The following is a 20,198-nucleotide window of genomic DNA, read 5'->3' on the forward strand; positions in this document are numbered from 1 at the left end:
CTAAAACAAAGACACAAATTTGAAGTTTGTATTATTTATAGGCATAATGGAATATTATTTTTCTCACATCTCACATCACACAAATCTGCAGTTATTTTTTTTTTGTCGAGTTCTTCTGCTGTTATTATTTGACCTCACATTCACCCCTTCATGCACACACTCATACACCAGTAGGCGGTTGCACACATCTAACCAAAAAAAAAGGAAACAGAAGTGGAAAATGCAAACTAATTTCTGGGTTTTAAGGCTCATTGTTGTTATCGGTAGTAAATCACAGCATCTGCTATAAAACTGAGTCCTGGATACTCCATAGATTCCACCTGAACCTCCTCCTTTACACTGGAAAATGGACTGTACTGTATAAATGTAACTGTATCTTCCAGTCTGCAGGGTTGTGTTTTCCTCTAGACTACAGAAGGACATGTTGTGAACGGCCTTTTCATCCTTCTGACATGTTGTGTTTGTGTGTTCATGTCCGCTACGTCAGCTGGAGGAGGAGCTGCTGGGTCTGCAGAAGAAGCTGAAAGGAGTGGAGGATGAGCTGGACAAATACTCTGAGTCGCTGAAGGATGCCCAGGAGAAGCTGGAGCAGGCGGAGAAAAAGGCCACAGACGTAAGTGAAGGGATCCGACAGATACCAGGGACCACGTTAGAGCAGAAGGACAGATACAGATATACAGATATATGAAGAACACATGAACCGACTGCACAAATATGAGTCCAGTCACATCTGATCCAACAGACTGGAAACAGCTGACAGGTAGTGATTAGAGAGAGAGAGAGAGAGAGAGAGAGAGAGAGAGAGAGAGAGAGAGAGAGAGAGAGATGCTCCGTAAGTAAGCAAAATAATAAATAATGTGGAAAAAATAAGCAAAAATCTACTAAAATAAAATTAAAAAGGATCAAATAACCAACAAAATGAATGAAAGCAAATAAGAAAGTTGATTAAATAATAAATAACATAGAGAATAGCAAAAAAAAAAAGAACAAAATGATAAATATAATCTCAAGTGGATCATGAAAATGTCAAAGTATCTGTTAAAAAATACGAATAACATGAACAACCTGAAATTTATGTGATTTCATGATATCACATTGTACATTTTAGATAGATAGATAGATAGATAGATAGATAGATAGATAGATAGATAGATAGATAGATAGATAGATAGATAGATAGATAGATAGATAGATAGATAGATAGATAGATAGATAGATAGATAGATAGATAGATGATTAAAAACATGACAAAGCAACTGCAAAATAATAATGTGGGAAAAAATAAGCAAAAATCTATTAAAATAAAGTAAAAAAGGATCAAATAGCAATAAAATGAACAAAAGTGAATAAGAAAGTTGATTAAATAATAAACAACATAGAGAATAGCAAAAAAAAGAACAAAATGATAAATATAATCTCAAGTGGATCATGAAAATGTCAAAGTATCTGTTAAAAAATACGAATAACATGAATAACCTGAAGTTTATGTGATTTCATGATATCACATTGTACATTTTTTTGATAGACAGACAGACAGACCGACGATTTAAAAAATGACAAAGAAACTGCAAAATAATAATGTGGAAAAAATAAGCAAAAATCTATTAAAATAAAGTAAAAAAGATTAAATAGGCAATAAAATGAACAGAAGTGAATAAGAAAGTTTTTTAAATAATAAATAACAGAGAGAATAGCAAAAAAAGAAACTACTTTTAAAGCATAGTAATACAAGTGTAGCGGCTGTTTGTCATCAAAATTAAATCAACTTAAAAGAGACTGAACTTAAGACTTGAACATAATTCAAATAACCACTGGATGCACCAGGGGTTTGTGGTTTATGCAGTCAGAAACAAAATGTCTGTACCGTAGGGATAGATAGATAGATAGATAGATAGATAGATAGATAGATAGATAGATAGATAGATAGATAGATAGATAGATAGATAGATAGATAGATAGATAGATAGATAGATAGATAGATAGATAGATAGATAGATAGATAGATAGATAGATAGATAGATAGATAGATAGATAGTTTTAATATCTCATCAGTCTCCAAATGCAGTTCACAGTTAATCGTACATTATACAACAAAATGGTTCCAGTTCCCCTTCGGTCAGAAGTTAGCTGAAGGGTAAAAACACCAGCCCAGACGTTGTTTCTTCTTCCTGTCGTCTGTATGTGACTGTCAGATCCTGTCAGTGTGAGCAGCTTAATGTGGTTACACACAACATCACAAAACTAACAAATAACACCCAATAAAAGTAAGAGGCACAGTGTGAGCACTGCACCCAACTCCTGTCCAGACTCAGATCAGCCTGTTGGTGGAGGGAAAACATGAGTCTGAGTGTGTATTTGTTCTCCTCTGAGGCATGTATTTGACATTAATGCAGCTGTAAATGGAACCATGGGCTGCAGTGGGACTTAAATGGTATTAAAAAGCATTAAAATCCATGTCCAGAGGCATTAAAAACATCACATACACTTGATGGAAAAAAAAAAACCATTGTTATTCACGATTTATTTTGATTATATAAACCTTTAATAATTATGATTGGAAGTATAGTGTGATGATTGACAGGCAGAACCCTTTAACTGGCTATCGTAAATGACAGATACATGAAGTCACAACACCGGATGCTTGGAATGCAGTGTGCTGTGAGCGTGCTCATGTTGTGGAGAAAGAGCGGAGGGAATATGAGCAAATGTGGGAAAAATGGGAAAAAGTAAGTTTCATCAAAGTGATTGGAGGAGGAACTGTTCAGAACCAGGTTAAAGCCTGTGGACGGGAAACCCACCAAAAACTATATATACAACTGTGTCTGCAGGTAGACGGGCATTAAATCAGTTTAAAGTGGCATTGAAAAGGGACTGAAAAAGCATTCCATTAGATTTGCTGATACCTGCAGAAAGTGGCTGTGGTAAGTGTAGCCTGTAAATGTAAAAACCAGTGACAGACCCCCCACTCCTACATCTGCTATGTTCCTAATAAAAGGACCATGTTCAAGACAAGGTTCAAATAGTTTTGGATTTTTCATTCTAGTTTAGTTTTATTTAGTTTGGACTTTTTTTCTCTAATTCAGTTCGTTTTAATTCGTTTTTAGAGCAGGTTTGATAGTTTTTATAAGTTTTCATTTTTTTCTAAATGCTTAGTTTTAGTTTAGTTTTAGTTTTGTTGTCTCTTTTCTAAATGACAATTTCCAAATGACAAATGGCATAGAATAATGAATGACCACTAGGGTTAGGGTTAGGTCATTCATTATTCCATGCCATTTGTCATTCGGATTACGAAGGCCCCTTTTCTCTTCTTCTCTGTGCTCCTATTCAAATCAGTCCCAGACAGGACTCTGCTGCTTTAGTCTCCATGTTTCCAGGTAGAGTGGGGACCAGAAGACGACTGGAAACCACAAGTGAACACAAGTGACGGAGCAAAAAGTGTCGTATGGAGACAGCAGCTCAAATTGCTAGAGCGAAATAAATCAATTTCATATCAATCCAACATGACAAAGACGAAAACACTGGGAATTTTATCCATAAAGTTTTACTTAGTTTTGTAAGCACACAATACAGTTTCAGGTAGTTATGTTTTTTTCTTTTAATTCTAGTTTTTATTTATTTCACTTAACGAAAATGTTTTTTCAGTTCTAGTTTTGGCCATTTCGTTAGTCGTCGTTCATGATAATAACCTTGGCTCAAGTCAGGAAAACCCTTCAAAGCCGTTTTTTCCATCCTGTTAGTTCTCAGCTGCGGTGGAAAACGGGTGCAGAGTTGTGCAGCTGACAGCTGCAGCAGAGACAGTCTTCTGTGTGTCATATGTGCAGATCAGATTCTACTAACATGTCCTAAAGCCTGTCAGCACCTGCAGCTGAATGCCATCTCCTCTAACAGAGCTGCACAGCTCATCAGATGGCTGTTTTTCTTGGCACCAGTCTTTACTGAGGTCTACATGATTTACTTGAGAACTTCATGTGAATATGTTTCCATTAAAAGTATAGTGCTTTATATTATATGATATGCCAGTGGATCTGCAGTTAACTTACAAGTGTAATATTTGTACGAGGCCACACAGTGAGGCTGAGTAGACACTGTTTTCAGCTTATAGACACATTACACTGGGTTACAAAAAATGTTTTTTGCAAGTTGTCCAGGTTTTTTCTACCGAATTCGGACCATTTTGCAGCGCTAAATCCAAAAATGACATCTGTTTTTCTCAATCAGGTCAGGTTTTTTTGCTAATTTGATTTTGAAAAATTTGATCTTCTCACAAAATATAATAAATACCAAAATAAGATTGGTAAGCACACTTTATGAAACTTGTGACTTGATTCCTGTTAGGTACAATGGTGTATTCACCGCCGATGTAGCAGAATACGTCAGGCTTATTTTTGCAAGATCTTCTAGTCGAAGCCATTTCATTCACCTGTAATATTAAACAAACCATTAATCATAAATTGGCAAAAGTAAAATCTTCAGAACTCGTTTATTGCAAGAAATATGAAAGAATTTTGTATCATATGATGTGAAAATGCCCATAAATGTAAGCAAAAATGTTAAAAAGCCAATATGTAGCATAGTTCAGAAAGTTGACCTGATTGAGCAAAATGAATGTGATTTTTGGATTCAGCACCAAAATGATCCTAAATCAGCTCAAAAAACTGAAACAATACATTTGTTGTTGACCAGTGTTATTTGTGTTATGAGACTGTATGGGAAAAGGGCACAAATACCAAGTAAGCAATGATGGGGAAAGTGCTTCTAAAGCATAGTAATACAAGTACTTCACACTAGAAGTACAACTACATGACCCTTGGGAGACTGTAGTTTGCTTAAATTAACCCATAAAGACCCAGTGCTTCTTTCGTGGCAGTTCCAAAATACATTTTTCTCTTTATTTATGTTTATATTCCGTTAACGATAGTCGCTGAAAAACTCACGTTTTCTTCAGTTTTCTGTTTTGATATAATAATCTTTGAATTTACTTTAAATATAGGAAAATACATGAGTTACAGTGGAAAATGCAAAATATAGAGGATCATATTCTAAGAAACTCACGTAGGGTTCATACTCACAATGTGCTTTGAAGAGCAGAACCAAAAATCCTGATCATTTGTGACATTTAAGGAGGTGAGGATGAGTGGTGAATCGCAGCGTTTATGACCAGTTATAGCGCAAAACATCCTAGAGATTTGGGAAGAGACTGGCTTCATTTGCCCTGAAAGGAGGCAGAGCGTCCTGTGACTGTGCTGATACCAAAGATGGAAAAGAAGTGGAGCGACGTGTGGATTTGTTTATGCTTCCACTGCTTACAGGACGGGGCTTAATGGCTCTAACATGAACATCTTTCCCCCATGACATCAACTTCTATTTGCAAACACCCCCCCGCTCAGAATGCAGGAGTTTAGTGGTTAAATTATGGCCTTTTCTAATATTCACATAAATTAGATTTGTCAGAGCTGTTCTTTTTCATAGAACAGTTCTGTTTTTTTAATTCTCTAAGGCAGTGGTTCCTAAACTTAATATGTATGAAACAAACATTATTTTACATATTTTATTTATTTATTTATTTATTTAGAACATGCAAAGAAAAAATAAAAATAAAACAAAACAAAGCAAATTAAGACAAAAATAAAATACCATTTAAATGAACAGAATCTGTCTTCAAACACATACAAGTCTGAGTTTTGCAAAAGGAGCAGGAAGAAGAAGTCTAAACTGATTTAATCCAACCCCTCAGTGCTTTTACACTTTTATCATTAACTTAATACAACAATCAAACAATACAATTTTCCTTATTTTAGCATCAAACCACAACTCCTACATACTGCAGTAACTGAATTCCACACAGTCTGTTCATGTCAGTGCAGTCGTACAAACAGACTCAACTATTCAACAGTTTTCTTCAATAATTACAGCAGATTTATCAATATAACAGTATCCATAATGTTTTATCATTAACGTTACCTTAATGCTATGAACCATTTATCAGTTTAACTCTTTGTCATATTTATCAGTTACTGGGCTTCCTAAAAACATACTTTTTACTTTATTATTTGGTTGACACCTATATTTTGCTTATGAAATACCTATATTATTAGTAATATGCAATAAAAAAAAAGAGCATCTGTGTATTTTAGCAATGACAGGCATGAAAATATACAGTCAACAATGAACAGAGAGGGGAAAAATCCAGTCATAAATTATTCATGAGCCTAAATAAAATAAATTAAATGTAATTGTAAATACTTGTTCATGCGTACACTTAACACTTGACAAACTGTAGCCCTGTATTGTTTTATATTGGCTATGACGCAGAGGATAAGGTTTCCATAGTCATTAAATTGAACAGTATAATGCAGTATTATGGCAGCATTTAGCAAAATGTCCCAATGTAGCATATAGCATCTAAAATAATAAGCAGTATTATAAAAGTGCATTAAATGCAATGTGTACAAAAGTCTTAGGCCACCTTTTGCTTTGTTGTTTTTTCAGGATTATATGAGCTCAGCTATAAGCTTTTTCTCAATTTACCTTTGTCAAGATACGAGAAGACAATAAAGTAACAACTGCACCATATTTAATAACATACAAAAACTGAACTAAGTAGATTAGATGAAGTGTATTTAGTCTGACCTCTGTCCCCATCACAAAAAGTAGGCCAAACAAGGAAAGAGTCTGGCCTATCATGAATGAACCTGGATTTAATATTTGTTTTTAATACTATTTACATGTGTCCTGTATGTTCAGGTTGTATCTTGACACAGGAGACTAAGAAATAAGAGATAATGGCCATTATAACTGTGATAAAACAATAAACCTAATAGTGACCCTAAAACATTTTGCTAAGTGCTGCTTAAACAGAATGTGTAGTGGTCTGTCAAAGATATTCTGACTAAGACCAGCTGTCAGTTATTAATTTTGTGTCACATTAATTAGTGAATTTTTATTTCAGGAACATTTCCTCCCCCAAAAATTAAGTTTACAATGTGTATGTGAGCAGTTAATAAAGGCCCATGGGATATGACCAGAATTATATCCCATAATAGGCAATTTCACATTTATACAATACTACAAATCACAAAATAGCACCTTTTTTCTGTTAATGCGATGACTAATGTATATAAAATAACCACATGCCGGGAAAGCTGATTTATTCTGACATTTTTAATAATAAACTTGACAAATTAAAGAACTTGATCATTTTCGGTTATTTTTCTTCTTTCATTTAAAGCCGGGAATTTTTAAATTAACGTTTTGTAAAATCAGAATATTTAACCAATAAGTTAATTAATTAGTTCTTTTAGAAAGTTTGAGCTCTTCATTACACTCCTGCGTTCGTTCTGTAACCGGAAGTGAACGCATTGTTTCCGGTGTTACGTCGTTGCTAGGTAACACGGTGACACTCGCGCGGAGAGCATCTTCTAGTCTGCTCTTCTACAAACATGGCGACTTTCAGCTCCATAGACTCTGTGAGAAGAAAAATACAGTCACTGCAACAGGTGGCTTATGAGGCGGAGGACCGAGCCCAGGAGCTGCAGGAGGAGGCGGACATGGAGAGGCACTCCAGAGAGAGGGTAACGCACCGGAAACACCGGAAACACCGACAACATGTCCGAGTCTGTGTTCACAACTCACATAGAATAAACATGTAAATATGGAGCCTGTGTGTTCTAAAACCTACAGCTTCAGAGGTTACAGTGACTGTCAGCTGTTGGACCATGTGACCCAGGTGAACCTCACCTGTGTTTGGATTACAGTTACAGTTACAGTTACAGTCAGCTGGAAAAAAGGGTAAAAGGACCATCAGGCTTTACCCCTGTGGCAGAATGCATACAGAAAAAGCAGGAAACAGAAGAAAAGGTTTTTATTTAGTTGTGTTTAGGTGCTGTGAATGAAAGTTTAGTGCAAATCCATCTTTTCCATTTCAGTGTAACTTCCTGACTGTGACACCAGGGGGCAGACTTCAGCACTGAACACCCAGACTAAGCCCAGGAAGGAGCATTTCACCTCCTCAGACCCAGGACATGTCAGCAGTACCAGCTGTTTTTTACTAAATAAGTGCCTTTATTGGAAACATCATGATGCAGCAGTTTTTTCAGATGCAGTTTTTAAAATTTTTATGGAATGCGTTTTGTGGTGGACAGTTTTCTTTTCTTTTCTTTTTTTTTGTATAAAGTTGTGAAACTCTTGTCCATAAATGTGGACAGAAAACCCACCGCTGGGTCTGAGGAGGTTAGTGCAAATTCTCTTCAGTAATCACTGGGAAGTAACCCATGTTGTATTTTGTCAGACAATATCGCGGATATATATTTATATTTTTTAGAATAGTTTAGATGTGTAGTCTCTATAGTGCTGAATATGAAGGACGGTTTCACAGTCATTCAGTGAATTTACCTGGAGTCTGACATGAAAGCACATAGAGTAGGAGAATAAACAGGTGTAACAGTCACACAGATATTCACTGACTGTCAGCAGTCTGTGACAAAGAGCAAAATATGATAAAAACATTTCTACCTGTGATTTTTGCAGACTCATCCTCTGCTTTACACTGACTCTGCAGATCTGAAAACACGTCTTTTTCTATAAAATGTTAGAAATCAGAAATCTGATGGAAATCGCTCACTGCTACCTTTGGATTAATCTAGAATATTAACGAGCTTCTACTAAACTGGTTACCAGGGGCTGCTGAGCCTGGTCCTGGATCATGTACACAGCCTGGTCCTGCCAAATAAGAAACACCCAGAGGCAGCAGGATGTGTTCCAGACCAGACCAGACCAGACCAGACCAGACCAGACCAGGCTGTTACCCACTGCAAATAAAAACATGGGAAAAGTCAACAGTTGTATAAACTAACAATTATAAAAAACTATTCTTAGATTCCAAAAATAGTCATTTTTTTTCTCCTCTTAATGCTAGAATTTAACAGTAAAAATGTACAATAATTCTCACATCAGCTCTCAGTTCATAAAATGAATCAAAGAACATAATAACATAAATGAAATAAAGCAAAGACGTATTGTTGTAAAATAATGTATAAAATCAATTTGAGATGATGCAACCCCAATTCCACTGAAGTTGGGATGTTTTGCAAAACTAAGTGGAAATTGGGTTGGATTTCATCTTTTCTATGCCATGTTCTATTTCACAGAAGAACAGTGCTGTTAAAAAACTTTTAACATTAGCAAGTTTCTGTTCTTATTGTGATGTCAGCTACTGTACATTAGTCTGGTCTGTTGTAAAGTCCAGTCAGTCTGAACAGTTCAGACATAATTTAAAGCCTGTCCGTATCATAACTACTACGACAACTGTTCAGATGTGATTGAATGTTTTGTAAAATGTGAAGGATTTGGGGATATCATATATTATTGCATATGACATATCACATACATGATATATAAAGTATACATGTGCATATATTTAGAATGAAACACTCTAAAAGAAAATGCAAAATAAACTGAAAGAGAAATCCCCAAACATAACAGTTAGACGTAGACGATGGACTGTATGTTCATAACTAACATTATTACTAATATTTAATCCTATTAGTGTCAGCTGTTACCTGTTCTTTTCATTTCCTTGTTTCTTCTCATTTCTCCTGATATTTGTACTTTCCTTCTCATAATGAACATGAGTCACTGGAGCTGTGCAGTGAAGCTCTAGGGTCTCCTCACTGTGGACTCACTTTAATTGGAACACTCATTATTTTGTTTTTATGGGAACACCATATCTGAGGGCTTTGTTACCCCCCCCCCCCCCCCGAAGGGGAGACAAGGGATATTGTTTTTGGTTCAGTTTGTTTGTTTGTTTGTTTGTTTGTTTACACTCTAGCAGTAAAACTTTCGGTTGAATTCATACCAAACTGGGTTTATAGATTGCTAGTAACCCAGAATACATGTGATTACATTTTGGGAAAAGTAGGTCAAAGTGCACATTTTTGATAAATTTTTTCCCATTCACTTATAATGGGCGAAATTTCAAACGTCTATAAAAACATCAATTTTGTTTCAATTTACTTCAAACCTGCCACATATATGTGGGCAGTTGAAAAGCTGACATCAGCACACGCATGGACATGATGACATCAGCTGGATCCATGACAAAATAAGATACAATACATGCGAGGGGCGGGGCTTGTTGTGCCTGGAACCACTTGTTTCTACTGTTTTCTCTTCGTCCAATTCTCTTGATCACTGTAACGGTGTAATTTCTGTGTTTGTGCGCAGGCTGAGGCAGAGGTGGCTTCTCTAAACAGGCGTATCCAGCTGGTGGAGGAGGAGTTGGACAGAGCTCAGGAGAGACTGGCCACCGCTCTGCAGAAGCTGGAGGAGGCGGAGAAAGCTGCAGACGAGAGCGAGAGGTGACGCATTCCACATCCACTGACCTGACATGAGCAGTGTGTCCGAAGGTTCAGCTGATGTCCGACTATTACACGTGTTTGTTGAAAAGCACACAACATATTTTTCTTCACACAAGTTTTTAGGCTGAGTGGCGGCCATTTTTATTTTGGTCATAACTGAACTATAGGCGTTTCTCAGTACGCGTTCTTGTCTGTAGGGCTGTAAGAAAATATCAGTTCTGCAATATATCACGATATTTAATTTCACAATACTGTATCGATATTAAAAAGTACTGTATCAATATTTTTAGGTATTTATTCAAATGCAGATATGGTGGAGGTTCATTTTTGGTTTTTTTTGTTTTTCTTTTTTGTTTATGTTTTATTTATTATTCTTTAACACTGTCTTATTCAATAATGTTGGTTCCTTTGTTGGGATTGAACTCAAATCCTGTTCTGATGTTTGTTGTGAACTAATAGAATCTGAACATTTGAACAGGATCTGAAACTGGAATGTCTGGAAAACACAATTTCAGTTTGAACACAGTTGGAACATTTGCTGATAGAACATTAGATCCTGTTGGGATCAAATACAAATGTGTTTAGTATTTGTGTAGATTTCTGCTGTAATTCAATTCTTCAAGGAAATAATCATTTAAAAAAAAGAAACAAACAAAAAATGGCCTTTTTAACAGTATCATGATATATCGTGATGTATCGTATCGTGATCCTAGTATTGGGATTTGTATCGTATCACCAGATTCTTGCTGATACACAGCCCTAGAAATGTGCAGTGTGTCCAAAGGTTCAGGTCATATCTGACTATTACATGTATTTGTTTGAAAAGCACACAACATATTTTTCTTCACACAAAAGTTTTTAGGTTTAGTGGCGGCCATTTTTATTTGGGCCATAACTGAACTAAAGCCGTTTCTCTCGTCTGTCCTTCTCTCCTCTCGTGAAACGTCATCGGTCGAGGCCCCAGTCCTGTTCCCATTAAAAGTACACACAAACTAAGACCAGATTGAACTCCCAGATGTTGATCTTGTCTCTGCGCTTAAACCCAGGATGCACTGGTTGGTGACTCGTGTAGACTCGTGTAGGCAAATATCCCTAGATGTGTTTCGTGCTATTCTCAAAGGCAATGGCGCCTTCGGTAATGACTTACCTCAGAAATGTTTTATTGAGTAGATGAACGTCACTAGGTGATGTGATATAATGTTGGAACATGAGAGGCAGAATAATGAGAAAATACATCTTTATTATCATGATATGGTGTTCACAGTTCTGAGATATATTGATCTTTGAATTTTTTTTATGAATTTTTGAAATATAAAAATGTGCCTTTCTTGATAATGGGCCATATTTTGATGGCTTTTAACATGTAAATGGTCAGAGATATCAATATAGTTACTACTGAGCACTGATAGGAAGTCATACTGGACTTTCATTTGGGTCCATGACCTTTGACCTTGAGTGACTTTGAAGGGTCAAACTCAAGGTCACCAGTGTCTACGTATCAACAGTCTTCTCCAAAACGACTGGTCGGATTCATTCAAATGTTATAAGTAGCTTCCTTGGGACAATGATTACAAAGTCTGTTCACAGTTTTGAGATATTTAGATTTGTGAATTTTTGACGAATTTTGGAAATATAAAAAAAATGTGCCTTTACTTCTAATGGTCCATATTTGAATGGTTTATAACATGGAAATGGTTACAGATATCAATATAGTTCCTGTTGATTACTAGGGCTGTGTATTGGCAAGAATCTGGTGATACGATACAAATCACAATACTAGGATCATGATATAATATATCATGATACTGTTAAAACAGCAATGTTTTTTTTTGTTTCTTTTTTTAAATGATTATTTCCTGGAAGAATTGAATTACAGCAGAAATCTGCACAAATACTAAACACATTTTTATTTGATCCCAACAGGATCTAATGTTCTATCACCAAATGTTCAAACTGTGTTCAAACTGAAATTGTGTTTTCCAGACATTCCAGTTTCAGATCCTGTTCAAATGTTCAGATTCTATTAGTTCACAACTAACATCAGAACAGGATTTGAGTTCAATCCCAACAAAGGAACCAACAGCTGCCTCTCAGACAGAAAAAAGTGATTCAAATAACCATTATTTAATAAAACATTGTTAAACTAGAAGCACTCGGAGAGCGCAGACCTCCGCCAAGGCTGATCAGTGGCCCCCCCCGTGGGCCCCCCCACCCCCGATCACCACCAAAATGTAATCATTTCTTCCTTATCCCATTTCCAACAAACCCTGAAAATTTCATCCAAATCTGTCCATAAGTTTTTGAGTTATGTTGCACACTAACGGACAGACAAACAAACAAACAAACAAACAAACAAACAAACAGACAAACAAACAAACAAACCCTGGCAAAAACATAACCTCCTTGGCGGAGGTAATAATAATAAATTAGATATAAACAATAAAGAAAACCAAAAACCAAAAATGAACCTTCACTATATCTGCATCTGAATAAATACCTAAAAATATCGAAACAGTAATTTTTAATATTGATACAATATTGTGAAATGAAATATCACACCATATTGCAGAACCAACATTTCCTAACAGCCCTATTGATCACTGATAGTAGTCATATCTGGACTTTAATTGAATTAGTTCAGTTTTCCTCCAGTGAAAGTCCCACCCACTTCTATTGTTAGGTTGATGTGCATCCAGACCACAGGACTGGAGCACACAGACAGAACCTGACAAACTCACAAATTCAACTTGTTATTGATGCTTGATAGAACATGCTGGTGACATACAGGGACACTGGTCCTATTTTTAAGTTCTTACGGTCGTACTAATATTGTTCTACCGTTTACAGTCACTGTTTTTTCAGGCTTAGTAATTACCAGACAAACAGTTCAAGCTACCTGCCAATCTCAGCATGACGTTTTCCCTCTGATAAACTGGTGCAGTGACTCACCAGCTTCAGTGGGTTTTTGTTTGAGGTTCCTGAACGTCTAGTCTGTGGTTGTTCAACTCACTCGGTTTCCCACAGGCCATATTTGTTTAGTCATTTCCACTGCTTAAGCACAAAGGACACTTTTACTTTCCATTTTAGGTCTCTTTATACTTCCCCATAACTACATGTCAGAAGTAAAAACTGTACTTTTTACCCCACTACATACAGTCGCAGAAAAAATTATTAGACCACCCCTTGTTTTCTTCAGTTTGTTGTTCATTTTAATGCCTGGTCCAACTAAAGGTCCATTTGTTTGGACAAATATAATGGTAACAAAAATAGCTCATAGTAGTTTAATTTCAGAGCTGATATCTATCCATTTAACATGTTTTCTTGATAATAACCAAAATTACTTCAGTTCTTACATCAATATCTAAGCCAGGGTTCTCAAACTCCTGTTCTTTCAGGTTCCACATTCAGCTCGATTTGATCTGCAGTGGACCGAAGCAGTAAAATAAGAACAGAATAACTTAGAAATAATGACAACTGCACATTTTTGTCTTTGTTTTAGTGCAAAAAACCCATTAAATTATGAAAATACTTACTTTTATAACTCCCCCCTCCAAAAAAAAGTGAATTACCTGAAAAAACTGAAATTTAAATAAAAAAAAAACTTCAGAAAATTTAGTGCAATTTTCTCAGTCTTCTTCCTCCACTTCTCATTAGTCCATGTGCATTCTGGATCAGATCTACAAAGACACTAAACACTGAGGAACAGGAAGAAAAGAGTTCAAACTGGGCTGAATTTAATACAGACATTTCAGGTTGGTCACATTTGTTCAGGTTAGTCACATTTTATTGGTACAGGAGAGTTTGGAAATGGAAAGATTTTCATAATTTAATGTTATTTTTTACACTAAAACAAAGACAAACGTGAGAAGTTGTCATTATTTACAGACATAATGTAATATTATTTTTTCCATCAAACCCAGTAGTAAATCTGCAGTGGTTCTTTTGTGTGGGTTCTTCTGCTGTTATTATTGGACTGTAGATCAGATTGGTCTGGATGTGGAACCCACACTAAAATGAGTTCCACAGCCTGGACTGTGGAATTTAGACACTTGGTAAATTCATCCCAGGGGTCGGATTAGAGCCTTTGGGGGGACGCATTTGGGCCCCGGGACGCATGTTTGACAGCCCTGCTCTATGTCATTATACTGATAAAAACAGTGCTTTTATTCATTCCATGTTTTCTTTTCTGTCTGTTTTAGTCACATGACACACACAGGAGTTAGGACTGGATTATCTAACCATTGTTTTTGATGATTTTGGATGGTCTAATAATTTTTTCTGCGACTGAATGACAGCATTATTCAGTGTTCAGACACAATGGAGTAAATAAGAACCTTTTAAAGTGCAACAAACAGCTAAAGTGGTTTCAACCTTTTTGTGTGTTTAGAACTCAAGAACAGAAGTGTGTAGTCAGCTCACACTTCACACGTGCGAGTTAACAGGTCTGCCATGTGAGTCAGTAGTGAGTTTCCTGTTTTATGAGGAGGCCCGGCAGGCTTTTGAGAATGATGAGAAAACGAGACGTGCGGTTTCAATTTAGTAACTGTTCAAATCATCCTGCATGTAACCAAAAATCAAAGCTTAGAGAAAAAGCGAACTGAAAACTGTTGAGTGTATCAGAAGTTTGTTTTTACTATTTTTCTTTCCCATTAGTCATGTGATTGTGGTGTCTCTGTAAATAAAAATGGATATTAACCCATAAAGACCCAGTGCTACTGTTGTGGCAGTTCCCAGATTTTTTTTTTCTCTGTTTCACCTTTCTTAAGTGATTTATCCCCATTTATTATAATATTATCTTCTTTATTTTGCTTTTCTTTTTTCAGTGCAAGTCTGGTATTTTCCTATATTTAATTTACTGATCATGTAGATGTTCATAAAAGCTGAGATTAAAGTTGAGGGTTATTATATCAGAAAGAGAGAAAACTGAAGAAAAATAGCCATTTCGCTGCAAAAATAAAACATAAAGTAAGTGTTTCCATCCTCTGTCATGGATCCAACTCCATGGGTTTTGCTGGTGAATCAATGTTGTAGAAGATGACGGTGTTTCCACGGTAACTACGGATCCTCTGAACGTTCAAATGGGTCATATCTGATGACTGTGAAAACATGAAGAACTCTATTTTACACCAATTATTTACATGTATTGATAGGATTAGTGGATCAACAGTTATTTAACAGTTTAGATCAGTAGATGGTTTGGGTAATTCACACTTTCTCCCACAGCTCCAACAATAACAGTCTGCACTTACTATTTATAATGTAGTAATGTCATATATTATAACACATCAGACAGACAGACAGACCAAACTAGTACTTCTACATCAATACTTAAACGACATTTGGCTGCGTATACTTTGAGTTAACCAGGATTTCTCTTGTAGGGCTTCTACTTGTAATGGAGTATTTAAACATCACTGCATTTGGGCTTTTATTAACCCTTAAAAACCCAAACATCCACTGCTGACCAAAACCATCTACTGATCTGAAATGTTCAATACCTGGAGTTCAGCTAATCCTATCAATACAGGTAAATAATCAGTGTAAAATACAGTTCTTCATCTTTTCATGGTCATCAGATGTGACCCATTTGGATGTTCAGAGGCTCCGTAGTTACCATGGAAACACCGTCATCTTCTACAACATTGATTCCCCAGTCAAACCCATGGAGTTGGATCAGTGACAGTGGATGGACACACTGGGTTTATGATCAGTTAATGATGTTTTTGCTGAAAATGTCACTTTTTCTTCAGTTTTCTCTGTTTCTGATATAATAACCCTCAGCTTTAATCTGAGCTTTTATGAACATCTACATCCGGGGTGTCCAACCCTGGTCCTCAAGGGCCGGTATCCTGCATGTTTTAGACGTATCCCATTTCCAACACACCTGATTCAAATGATAAGCCTATCATCGAGCTCTGCAGAAGACTGATAATGACTCTCAGGTGTGCTGGAAGAGGGAAATAGGACCAGGCCCTCGAGGACAAGAATTGGACCCCCCTGATCTACATGACCAGTGATGATCAATTCAATATAGGAAAATACATGATTTTTACTGAAAAAATGCAAAATACAGACGATCATATTATAATAAATGGTGATAAATCACTTAAGAGATGTGTAGAAGCCAATAATGTAATAATAACCGATAACGTTATAACTTTTGGCCAATAACGTTATAATTTATTACGTTATTGGCTCAGTTATTACATTTGCAAAGAATTTTTTTTACCAGGCCAGAAATGTAATAACCAGCCAATAAGTTATAACGTTATCGGTTTGGGACTTTTATTACGTTATTAGCCAGATATTATGTTATTGGCCTATTACATTTTAAAAATGGCAAACTTATTACGTTATCAGTTGTTATTGCATTATTGGCTTCTACAAGGTGAAATAGAGAGAAAAATACATTTGGAATTTTCCATAAAAGTAACACTTGGTCTTTATGCGTTAAATAAACTAGCGGTATTGTACCCGTGGTGCCATTGTACGATAGCATGAGAGGCTAAAATCTCCCAGCATACCTCACAACGTTTGAATACAGACATAAAATTGTGTCTAGTAGATAGTCAAGTATTGTTTGTATTCATCTGGTGAGTCTGGCAGAGATCGGGCCTGTGAAGGCTGAGGAAAACCTGCACAAACGCCCTCCTGTGATGGAACAGTGATGGGACACGGGACGGACACAGATCATACATTATAGTAGGATGATGATCTGAACTGATTCAACCTCATACATAAGCAAATGTAAACAGATTAGTAGTAGTCCTTCAAACCCCAAACCCCCCACGTCTGTAACTAAGACTTCCTCTGATAATTCTGAAGTCTAGATGACGGTACAGTGACATTCTTCCCTCTAGACTCAAGAGATAAAACTATGTCCAACTATTTTCACTGGCTCTAATAACATAAACAGAGTTGACATTCCAGGTCCTGAGTCCTGTCCAGAATCCCACATATGAAGAAGTGTGGGACTGATGGCATACTTCTGTGTGTGTTCCTGTTCAAACAGAGGAATGAAGGTCATAGAGAACAGAGCAACAAAAGACGAAGAGAAAATGGAGATCCAGGAGATGCAGCTGAAGGAGGCCAAACACATCGCTGAGGAGGCCGACCGCAAATATGAGGAGGTGGGTTCATCTGTGCACATGTGAGGAGGTGGGTTCATCTGTGCACATGTGAGGAGGTGGGTTCATATGTGCACACAGTCAGTTTTATGGTCTGGGGGCAGCTGCAGTCGGGGGGGGGGGGGGTTAAAGATGAGTGGGAAAATAGAAAGTGAGGACAGAGGAGAGAGCAGATGTGCAGAAGACATGATCAGGTGATTAATACACTGACCTCTGCCTGATGTTTAAACCCCATTATAAACCTGTTTTCACCAGACACTGGAATGTGATTTATGCACCTGTTCAACTCTGAAAATGTACACCTGTACTTTACACATGTAGGGTTACTGTAACATCTATCTATCTATCTATCTATCTATCTATCTATCTATCTATCTATCTATCTATCTATCTATCTATCTATCTATCTATCTATCTATCTATCTATCTATCTATCTATCTCCTCTCTCTCTCTCTGTCTGTCTGTCTGTCTGTCTGTCTCTCTCTCTCTCTCTCTCTCTCTCTCTCTCTCTCTCTCTCTCCCTCTCTCTCTCTTTCTCTAGTGTCAGATTAGGACACCCTAAATGGAACAGTGTAGAACACTTGCAGATGCAGATGATCTGTTCCGTCTCTCATTAGCATCTGCAGAGGAAGACACTTAGAGGAAGTTGCAGTCAAAATTAGAAGGTGGTCGTGTTTTTGTGACCAAAAAGAGAAGGAAAAAAATGCAATGTCTAACAGAAAAAAGGATCCCAGTGCAGTGGAGCAAATCAGATGAGAACTTCAGAGTGCTTTGAGTTGTGTATCAGCTTGACTGTTTTCATTGTGACCTGTTCTAAACACCATCAAACTGAGCTCAGACTGTACCCAGGACTCTGGAGGTTCCATGCACACCTACATTCCACTTACATGCATATATTTGTCTACTATGCTTTCATAATATGCATCTCAGCTGTGATTTTCACTGCAGTTTGTGATACTCAACCTCATTTACAGTCAACACAGCACAGACCAAGGCTGAACCTACAGTGTACAGCTGCATACAAACTGGAATATTACTGGCAGATTCAGTTTCACTAGTCAAGTAAATGGCTTATGAAGAATATTTGTAACTTTTACCGTTCCACTGAGAGCCTCTTGACCTCCAAACAGACTCAACTACCCCCCCCCCCCCCCGCCCCCCACTGACTGTATAACCCCCACCACCACCACCAGTCTAATGGACAATACTGACCCTACAGCAGTGCAACAATCACACCCATGCATTTAATTGGACCTTGTATATGTCTTTCATTACCTGTATATATCCATTATATGTTGTACATATTTCTTATCCGTAGTATAGAGAGTTAGCTTTTGTATACTTTAGTAGTATTTGTATATTTAGTATTTCATCTTTGTAGTTTTTGTATATTGCAAATATTTTTCTGTATTTTTTTTTTTACACTGTTGTGCTCTTTGTGTTTGCTGCTAAATAGACTTTCATTGTTCCTGTAACATTCTATTCTATTCTATTCTATTCTATTCTATTCTATTCTATTCTATTCTATTCTATTCTATTCTATCAGTTCTATTCTATTCTGTTCTATTCTATTCTGTTCTATTCTGTTCTGTTCCGTCCTATTCTATTCTATTCTATTCTATTCTATTCTATTCTATTCTATTCTATTCTGTTCTAATGTTCTATTCTATTCTACTCTATTCTACTATTCTGTTCAGTTCTATTCTATTCTATTCTGTTCTATTCTATTCTATTCTATTCTATTCTATTTTACTATTCTGTTCAGTTCTATTCTATTCTATTCTACTCTATTCGATTCTATTCTGTTTTATTCTATTCTATTCTATTTTACTATTCTGTTCAGTTCTATTCTGTTCTATTCTATTCTATTCTATTCTATTCTATTCTATTTTACTATTCTGTTCAGTTCTATTCTGTTCTATTCTATTCTATTCTATTCTACTCTATTCTACTCTATTCTATTCTGTTCTATTTGTCTTTTTCAGGGTCAGTGCATAAACAGCTGTATGTTGTGTTCATAGTAAACGTAGTCACAGTGTTTGTGTGTGTGCAGGTTGCTCGTAAGCTGGTGATCCTGGAGGGTGACCTGGAGCGTTCAGAGGAGCGTGCTGAGGTGGCTGAGGCGTAAGTCAACACCCAACACTGAAGTCACACCGACATCAGAGCCGCCGTACATTAATAATGTCGCCATAGTAGTGGTCATGTGATCACTACTATACGAACGTGATCTGGACACGTTCACTTTTCATTGCGTAGTTTCTTCGTTGGTAAAAGAATCCTTTCAATATAATAACAGAAGTTACCACCGATGCATGTTGAAATGTACCGTTTGTTGATCATCTAAGTCAGGGCTGTCAAACTCCTGTTAGTTCAGTTCCACATTCAGCTAAATCTGATCTGCAGTGGACCGAACCAGTCAAATAAGAACAGAATTATATACAAATAATGTCAACTCCAAACTTTTCTCTATGTTTTAGAGTGAAAAAAGTAAATTTACCTTATGAAAAGGTTTACATCTACAAACTATCCTTTCAAAAGATGTGAATAACATGAACAAACTGAAAAAATAAGTGAAATTTTAACACTATTCTGCCTCAGTTTATCATTTCCACATGTTCATTATAACTTACAGATCACAGTGGATCTACAAACACACAGAACATTTAGTAACAGATGGAATATTATTAAAATTGTACTTATTTCTCTTTAGACATT

At 36.5% G+C, this 20,198-nt stretch overlaps 1 protein-coding gene across 5 annotated transcripts in view; it reads left to right on the plus strand.

The window, feature by feature from the left end:
- tpm2 (tropomyosin 2 (beta)) overlaps positions 1-20,198 on the plus strand; it is a 47,627-nt gene that overhangs the window by 15,131 nt on the left and 12,298 nt on the right. For 4 of the 5 annotated variants that reach the window (XM_030150498.1, XM_030150497.1, XM_030150496.1 and 1 more), the window contains exons 2-5: positions 488-613; positions 10,222-10,355; positions 17,368-17,485; positions 19,537-19,607. In XM_030150498.1, coding sequence (XP_030006358.1) covers positions 488-613; positions 10,222-10,355; positions 17,368-17,485; positions 19,537-19,607 — 449 coding nt within the window. Of the gene's footprint in view, positions 1-487; positions 614-7,405; positions 7,572-10,221; positions 10,356-17,367; positions 17,486-19,536; positions 19,608-20,198 lie in introns of those variants that run through there. The other variant, XM_030150499.1, reaches the window with a different exon arrangement.

The sequence above is a fragment of the Sphaeramia orbicularis genome, chromosome 12 (genome assembly GCF_902148855.1).
Source record: "Sphaeramia orbicularis chromosome 12, fSphaOr1.1, whole genome shotgun sequence".
Taxonomy (NCBI): Eukaryota; Metazoa; Chordata; class Actinopteri; order Kurtiformes; family Apogonidae; genus Sphaeramia; species Sphaeramia orbicularis.